The following is an 8,539-nucleotide window of genomic DNA, read 5'->3' as shown; positions in this document are numbered from 1 at the left end:
TAATAACTCTCATGATGAAATATTTATATTGGCATCAACCTGAATTTGTGCGAATCTTATTATATGTTTCATATACTCTATATCAGTAAACCCAATTGACCAATTTGTATTAATAAAACATTTGTAGAATGTTAGCATGGAAGAGTTCCTGTACCTTGGTACGGTTGGATGTAAAAATCATGAACGCCATCAAACATGTTTCTTGGATCTGGTCTTAACATCAAAGTTCATTTCTTCACACGGCACTAATCTCTGCAGGTTGGATGTATCAAAAGCTCTCATAGCAGCACTTCATCACCATCGCGATCCGCGCAGCGAAAATACTCTATCCGGGTTCTTTCGCCAAGGCATGTCCTACAATGTGCGACACCCTTCCATGCATGCCTATGTCATTCGGCCTTGGTGCTTTGGACGAAACCTGGAGGCTCACAGCTATCGTAATGTACGGTCGGACAAATTTACTCATTCATCAGTTTTAGAAATTATTTTTCTATATTACTTGATTGCAAAACTTTTTTATCATCATCTTTACCAGTTTTAGAAAAATGATTAATCAACTATCATCTCAATAATTTCCTAAGTTACAGTTATGGTTTCACTAGAATTTTCTTAAATTGAAATTCATAAATTCTGATTATTAACGTAATGGTGGTTACGCTAAAAAAGAAAAACGTAATGGTGGTTGACCATTTCTCTAAATGCTACATTAATAGTAACAAAAAAATGCTACATTAATAGGTTCAAAACAAAAAACTTTAAGAATATTATAGCATCAATTCAGTTATCAATTACCGATGGCTATTGAATCATATTTATCACTAATTATTTATGGTATATAACTTTGAGTGATTAATTATACATTGAATGACATTTATTTTGATTATTATTACTAATTGCTCATTAATGATATTCACTACCGTACCCTACTTTTAAGGCATATAATTAGAGGATTAATTTTAATATTCATTTTCCAACTGATCTTTCATGGACTCTACTCACTTCCTTCTTGTAATAGCATGATATCCACGTTTCAAATATGGTATTATACGCTTCTATTTGATCTCATTCGAATTTAATTATTATGACTAATGAATAAGCAAGTCAATGTGTATTGGATACACGAGACTGTGAAAAGCAATTTGCAGAGGCTGCAAGAATCGACGGAAAAATGTTAGGCTCGGTTGAACACTCAAATTATCACCAACAAGGTTGGCCTTCTTCGTAAGTTGCTGAGTTAAACAAAGAGCGCCTGGCTAGCTTACCCCATCTATAAAAACTAGTCAATCAAGCAAAATTCACTGACCCTCGTGTTGTGCGTTTTGGATCTCTGCCCGACCCCGTGTCGCGCGTCGAGCCTCACTACTTCGCCTCGTGCCCGGTGCGTTTATAATCTCCGTCGACCCTGTGTCGCGCGTCGAGTCTCACCACTTGGCCTCGTGCTAGGTGCGTTTATAACCTCCGCCGACCCCGTGTCGCACGTCGAGCCTCACCACTTGGCCCCGTGCCCGGTGCGTTTATAACCTCCGCCGACCCCGTGTTGCGCGTCGAGCCTCACCACTTGGCCCTGTGCCCGGTGCGTTTATAGCCTCCTTCGACCTCGTGTCGTGAGTCGCGCCTCACCACTTGGCCCCGTGCCCGGTGCGTTTATAGCCTCCGCCGAACCCGTGTCGCGCGCCGAGCCTCATTACTTTTTCCTGTGCCCGGTGCGTTAATAATCTCCGCCTCAAGTGTGTTCAATCTCCGCCGACTCAGGTCGTGCGTCGACCCTCACTATTTGGTCTCCCCATCAAATGTGTTCGATCTCCACCGACCCCGGTCGTGCTCGAGTCTCACCACCTGGCCTTGAGCTAGGCGAGTCAATCTCCGCCGACTCTGGTGTATGCAAATTATGTCAGTCGCACATTGAGTCCTAGTACATGGACAAAGGGCTTACGATACCAGAGTTACGAGACCTCCAATAAACGAATGATCATTGTTAGAGGAGCGGACAACACGTAAAAGAGTCAAAACGAATCGCTTGAAAAATGCTACACATTTATAGCCGGAGAAAGATAAGAAAAATCGTACAAAAGTAGCAATGCAAAGTTCATTACAGACAACCGACCACAAAGTCTAAGGAATTAAAGAAGTCAAGGTCTTGAAACCAACAATCGACTTAAAGGCTTTTGTGCCTAGTTCCTAGCCACAAGCCTTGGGGGGCTGTGTACCGTTATGGATTTGGATTGGACCGAGTGTGCCTCCAAGTAGGATGAACGACCCAGGAATGAAGTAAGGAGGCCCGAAAGGAAGACAACCAAGCATGTGGTGTAGTTTAGATTCATCCTCCATTTCTCCCCAAGACTAATCAAAGGAGTTAATTATTATTTCCCTGATTTCCTCCCCTATTAATGTAGCCTGGTCAACTTAGTAATGTATCTTTGACTAGGGTTTTGGTTCACCAACTATATAATGGGGAGCCAGTAATGTATAATCGATGTTCAACTTCTCACCTGAATAAGACTCTAAGTTTTTTGTTCATCCTTTCTTGCCTTAGGGTTTTTATTCCAGAACATAACTTCATAATTACTTATTTAATAATTTTAGGGTCTTACAATTATACCCCCCTAACAAAAGTTTTGACCTCAAAACTTTAAGAGACAGGAAATAGTTCGAGATACTGTTCCTTCATCTTGTGCTCTAACACCCAACTCGCGTTACATGTGACTTGATTCCAAATTACCTCCGCAAAGGAACTTGCTCGTTCCTACGTTCAAGGAAAAACTCAATGACTACTCTAACATATAGCGTTATACTCCTAACAAGATACACTAGTCGCCATCCCGACTAGGGATTCGAGCACATCAATGACTAAGACAACGAAAACAACTCAAACAACAACAACAACAACCGCAACACCAACAGCAACATCGTCACGGAAAATAAATTCTCACGCTAGTATGTGAGAGGTAAATAACCAAGAGAGGCATTGGACGTGGTGGTTACACGTGTTGAAGTTGCCACTTAATGGCTTCGAAATTAGTGGGGATAAGATAGGATAAGATTAATATTATTACGTAATAAAATAGTATATTATTCATTCTATTCAAAGTCAATTTAATATTTTATTAGTAGGCATGTATTGACGTTTGCTTATTTATGAAATAATTTTTAAAACTATAAATGTTATATATTTTCGCATATTTATTACGAAAATAATCTTCCCATATTAATTAATATGATTCAATGATTTTTCTAGAATTTATATAAAATGATTTATTAATTCTAATAATGTATTGTAATTTTAATAGTTCATTGACGTGGTTTGTTCATTAACTAATTTAGGTCAACCCTTACAATATTATTATTATTAAGTTTTAAAAGTTAAGTTTAATTTTGAACTTAATGTCAATTAAATGCATTCTTTTGGAGGGTATTAACTGCATTTAAACTTTTTTGTTGAGTCAATTTGCCTAGTAAAGAGTATTAATTGCATTCTTATCTCTTTAGTGAAACGCACACGTCATTCTTAGGTCTTGCCCTCTATATATATTTCTGTCTTCAGTCTGTTTACCACATAATGAGCAGCCCGCCCCCAAGTAGCTGAATAAGAGGTATGTTTGTATATGCTTTTATGTTCTTGTAGATTTGTTAGGATGAGTTTCAGAATCATGTAGATTTAAGCTTTTCATTGTTCACATTTACATTTGATGAACCACTGTTCATAACATTTGAAACCACAAATTGAAGAAGCTTCTTCACTTCCCTACACTCATTCACTCATAGTCACATAGCATAACTTGCAATTGTTTTTCTTCTACTCCAGAAATGGACGAGGAGGAGGCATCCATGAAGGAAATCATCGAGGTTGGAGAAGAGTGCATGGTTTCACCATCATCCAATGAAAACCCAACTCGGAGAATAACTTATTTTCTCAAACACTGCAGCCAGAATTGCATTCAAGAGTCACCACATCCACAAGATTTTCATCATTCCTTCCCCTCCAACCAGATAAATGCTGTCACTAAAGTGAGATACAATGGTTGGCAAAAGCCACATGAGGAATGGAAAACATGGGTCCAAAAGATGCAACTCAAGTATGAACATCTGTGGGCAAAAGCTGGCATAAATGATGCAATCCAAGCTTCAACGTATGAGTTCAACAGGAAGCATGAGTTGATTCTTGCCCTTGCTCAGCGTTGGTGTTCCAAGACCAATACCTTCATCTTCCCTTGGGGAGAAGCAACCGTCACGTTGGAAGATTTAAAGGTTTTTTGGGGTTATTCTGTTATGGGAGTTCCTGTTTCTAGCCCTCTCGAGACGAGTGAGCAGAAGGAAGTAGAAGCAGAACTAATTGAGGCAAGAAGAATGTTTAATAGCACAAAATCAAAAAAAGTGACTCATAGGCCATGGGTGATGCATTTCATGGAGAATGAAAGTGGAGTGGAACACGAGGCCTTTTTGATTTATTGGTTGTCGAGGTTTGTGTTTCCAAAGGTACATGAAACTATTTTGAAGAGTGTTTTTCCAATTGCGATACATCTTGCTCGAGGGACTCGAGTAGCTCTTGCACCGGCTGTTTTAGCAAGCATTTATAGGGACTTGAGTTTGTTGAACAACACCATCAACAACATTGGCACATCCATCACTCTGTGGGCACCTTTTCAGGTTGTGCAAATATGGGCTATGGAGAGGTTTCCAGCACTGCAGCGGTATCCACAAACAGTTGAAGAACAAGTGCTAAGGCGGTGGGCTAAGTGTGATGGAGTAAAAATGGTAAAAGATAAAAACTTGAAATCTGTATTGGATTCTGCTGGAGATTGTAACAGATTTTTATGGAGACCATACAACAATTCACCATCTCTAAAGCTTTATAATGAGAAGGAAATGTGGGAATGTGATAATCCTAATTTGGATTATGAATTGGAGTCATTTGATCGTTGCTTGAGGGCGTGTAAATTGGTCGGTATGGGGTGTGTAGAGCAATACTTACCACATCGTGTTGCTTTACAATTTGGATTGGACCAGGACATTCCAGGTATGGTTTTAGATTGTAACAATGATCCTTGGAAGAGTGAAGGGTCTTTTGGCCCACCTCCTGGTTTTACTTCCAAGTTTGGAAGAGATCAAGCAGGGGATTTTGATAAAAAGGATCAGTTGGGAGAAAGAAGAGACAATGATGATAGCAAAGAAGCCAAAATGAAGAGTCCATTGTGTGATATAAATGGTGCCATTGACATGGAAGGGGAAGGGGAAGGTGCAAGAGTTGGTTTGGGAGCAAAAGTGGTTTCTGAGCTTAAAGCTACAAAATTGAGGATTTCAAAGCTTGAAAAAGTGATTGCTGAGCTTAAAGCCGCAAAATTTGGCCCAAAGGTTGAAAGTGGTGCACCCAAAGCAAAGCCATAGTGCTCCTTGGTTAGTAACAATAGATCCAGATCCTTTTTACCCAATGCAGATCAACTTATATCTAAGTAATAGTTCAATTGCTAACTTTCTTTGTATTGTGACCCGTTGTTTAGTGATAGTTCCTTTTTTTGTACAATCTGCATTAGTGCTCTTAATTGTACTTGCTATTATGCAGATCATGGGAATGTCAAGCGTCTGAAGTTATTGATTTGGTTGTTTATAAAAACATAATATAGAGTATCCCATTCTCTTTGTCTATTGATTACAATATTTTAAGGAACAAAGCACTAATGAAGAACTTGTGTGTCACCAAAAAAAATCATGTAGATTTTGTTGTTGCAATCACATGGTATTATGAATAAGGTTTTCTCCAACATTTGAATTTGCAAGTACTTCAGAATGTTTAATTGATTATGCAGAATATTAACGTCTTAATACCAATTGATGCACGAGAAATCAAGCAATGAAGAAAAGTGAGTCAGTTAAAGATACTTAAATGATCATTTACCTTTTGATATTTTGGTGAAAATTTTCATGGTCCCCAATGTTGTAGACCTTGAAATTTTCTCATTGGTTTGCAAATCTTAGAAGAGTGCTTATAGTGACCGTGCACTTTGGCATAAGGTTGTCTCTGACTCAGCTCTAGATTTTTCTACATACCTAGCAACATTAGATCTTATACTGCTAGCCATAAGCGTTTTGCAAGCACAAAAATAGCTAGATTCTTAAAACATGCATTGAGTTTGAGCGGTGGAAACATAAGTTGCTTAATATTTAATTTTTATATACCCTTAACTGACATATAGTTAATCACAGCTGCTCAAAGGTAACAATTTTACTTTTTTTTAAAAGCAGAATGAAATATATTAATATAAAGAACGTATTGAGAAACAACTCATCTCAACATGGATAAAATAACCTAGCAGTATATACAAAATTGCTCAATCCTTAAAGAATGCTCTTATTGTATTACGTAGTTAATAGATGAATATGTCCTACGTTTTGGTCTTTCCATGTTGCCGCATAATTAATTATCAAATTCCATGTTTACATTACTGTCTACTAACTAACTTTATGATGAAAACTATTCAGTTACTGTAAGGCCCTAATAAGTTCAATTTGGAACAATTTTATGAAAGTTTGAATAAAATTGAAGTTTTAGCTAATGTTTGATAACTGGCAGATTAGAACTGTCAACTTGTGTGAATTTTTAGAGGGTCTTAACGACTTCATTTGGGAAAACTTCCTTCATGAGAGTTGTAGCCCTTCAAGTCCAGAAAATTCGCCAAGTGGTTTCGAGTCAATCCAATATCTGTAGCTTCAGATATCCCCGTTTTAGTGAGCAAAGGTCCAGCTGTCCAGACCTTACGAGCTCTAACTTAAAACTTTGGGCTAAAGCCTTGTTTAATGTGTTATTTGGGTTGGTTAGTGGGCTTATGAGATCATGATCAGGAGATTAAGAAGAGGCTAAGTGGGCCAAGTGACTTGGATGAGAAAGAAGGAGCTAGGGTTATGAAAACCCTAGCCCATTAGTGGTGATGCCGCGGCCTTGCAAGGAGAAAAGGGAGGAAGATTTTGACTTTCCTGAAGTAATGAGTGATTAATACCAATTAAACCCTGTCCCCTCTGACCTAAACCAGCATTAAACCCAAAAACCACAACCCTAACCCACTATTTTCCCCTTGGCCGCCGGTTTTGTAAGTAAAAGGGAGAGAAAAACCAATTTTTCTTTCTTTCTTTCATACTTCAGAAAAACAAAAGCTAAGTCTCATACTTTTCACGTAAACACACCATCATCTCCTTCTACTATCTTGCTCCAAGCACCACCACCATCCAAGCCACCGCCGGCCACCATCACCACCCATAACACCTTGCGCATGAAGGAGGAGCTGCGAGAGGAAAGGGAACCGCGTAGAGGGGGAGAAGAAGGACGTGGACAGCAAGCCTTTTGATCTTGAATCTTCATCTTTTCTTCCTTTTCAGACCATTAACCCAAGGTAAGGGCTGGTCTTAGGATCCTTTGGGTAGATTAGGAATGATTTCATGAGTTTTCTTGAAAATCTATGAACTTTGCTATGAAGGAAATTATGGTTATGTTTGGTTTGCTGAGAAGTTTGTTAAGAGGTTGTTGCTGTATTTTTCATGCGTGATACTATGCTTTGCTACTCTCTAATCATCATATGTGATATGGTTCTTGATGCCTTGAGATAATCACATGCTTACTTGCCAAAATTGCTATGCGAATTACATTGCTATAACATGTTGTTGGAGATGTGATTGAATTCTGAATTTTCATGTGAGCAAAGTACTTTTGGGGGCTGTTCTATGATGTTTATGATCAAAGGAAAGGTTGCCATTCCCACCTTGGCTCCCTCAGCAGTCTGTAACACACCAAAGATCTTCTCAATTTCTTCTATCCAGAGTTCCGCTTTGTCCGGGTCAGTACCTCCCGAAAACTTAGGTGGATCCTGTCTCCTAAAATCATTCAAACCTTTGTTCTGATCCAGAGTCGCCTCTCTCTAACGCTGGTGTTGTTCACGCGCTTCCTCTGCAGCACGCCTCAGGGCATTGTCATTCGCTTGGTTAGTCATTGCTTGGGCCATAGTGGCCATCATCTCCGCTAGCTGATTCGTGTTCACCATCGTCTGTTAGCCCCAAGAAAACTGTTAGTCCTAATCGTATGATAGCATCAAACTACTCCATATGATTAAGTAACAATGCAATCAATTAGAACGAAAAATCGCTCTGCAGACAATCAATTTTCACTCTTCGCAGAGTCACACATCCTAACACAGAAGACCTATTCCCCAAGACTCCCAAAAGACTCGACTAAGCTCTGATACCACAATGTAACACCCCGATTTCCGGGTTCACTTTAGTAACCAAAAATAAACTTTACGCGGAAAAACAGGTAATTTTTTTTTTTGTTTGATTCCTTTAAATAAAGCGATAAATAAATAAAGACAAAACCCAACATTAACTAACTGATATACAATATATACACATGTACAGCCTCAGCTGCACTCTCCCGTCATGCGCACTCGCAGTGACTCCAAAGTAGTGTGCCCGCAGGAAAATATATACAAACCAGCACTGTAAGTAAAAGTATCAAAATATACAGTTATCCAAGAGAAAGTCGGCACCCAAAAATGGCCTG

General features: G+C 39.0%; 1 protein-coding gene across 1 annotated transcript; it reads left to right on the top strand.

Annotated features, from left to right (window-relative positions):
* The first annotated feature begins 3,504 nt into the window (after positions 1-3,504).
* On the top strand, positions 3,505-5,680 carry LOC130715384 (protein MAINTENANCE OF MERISTEMS-like). Its single transcript, XM_057565479.1, has 2 exons — positions 3,505-3,590; positions 3,803-5,680. Exon 2 carries the CDS (start codon positions 3,805-3,807, stop codon positions 5,380-5,382), a length of 1,578 nt encoding a protein of 525 aa, XP_057421462.1. The 5' UTR covers positions 3,505-3,590; positions 3,803-3,804; the 3' UTR covers positions 5,383-5,680.
* Positions 5,681-8,539: the final 2,859 nt, after the last annotated feature.

Source organism: Lotus japonicus, chromosome 4, assembly GCF_012489685.1.
Source record: "Lotus japonicus ecotype B-129 chromosome 4, LjGifu_v1.2".
In the NCBI taxonomy this organism is placed as follows: Eukaryota; Viridiplantae; Streptophyta; class Magnoliopsida; order Fabales; family Fabaceae; genus Lotus; species Lotus japonicus.
The sequence above is the reverse complement of the archived record's forward strand: the minus strand, read 5'-3'. Positions and strand labels throughout refer to the sequence as shown.

Coding starts and splice junctions, on each gene's coding strand:
- LOC130715384 (XM_057565479.1), top strand. CDS start 3,805: ATGGACGAGGAGGAGGCATCCATGAAGGAAATCATCGAGGTTGGAGAA.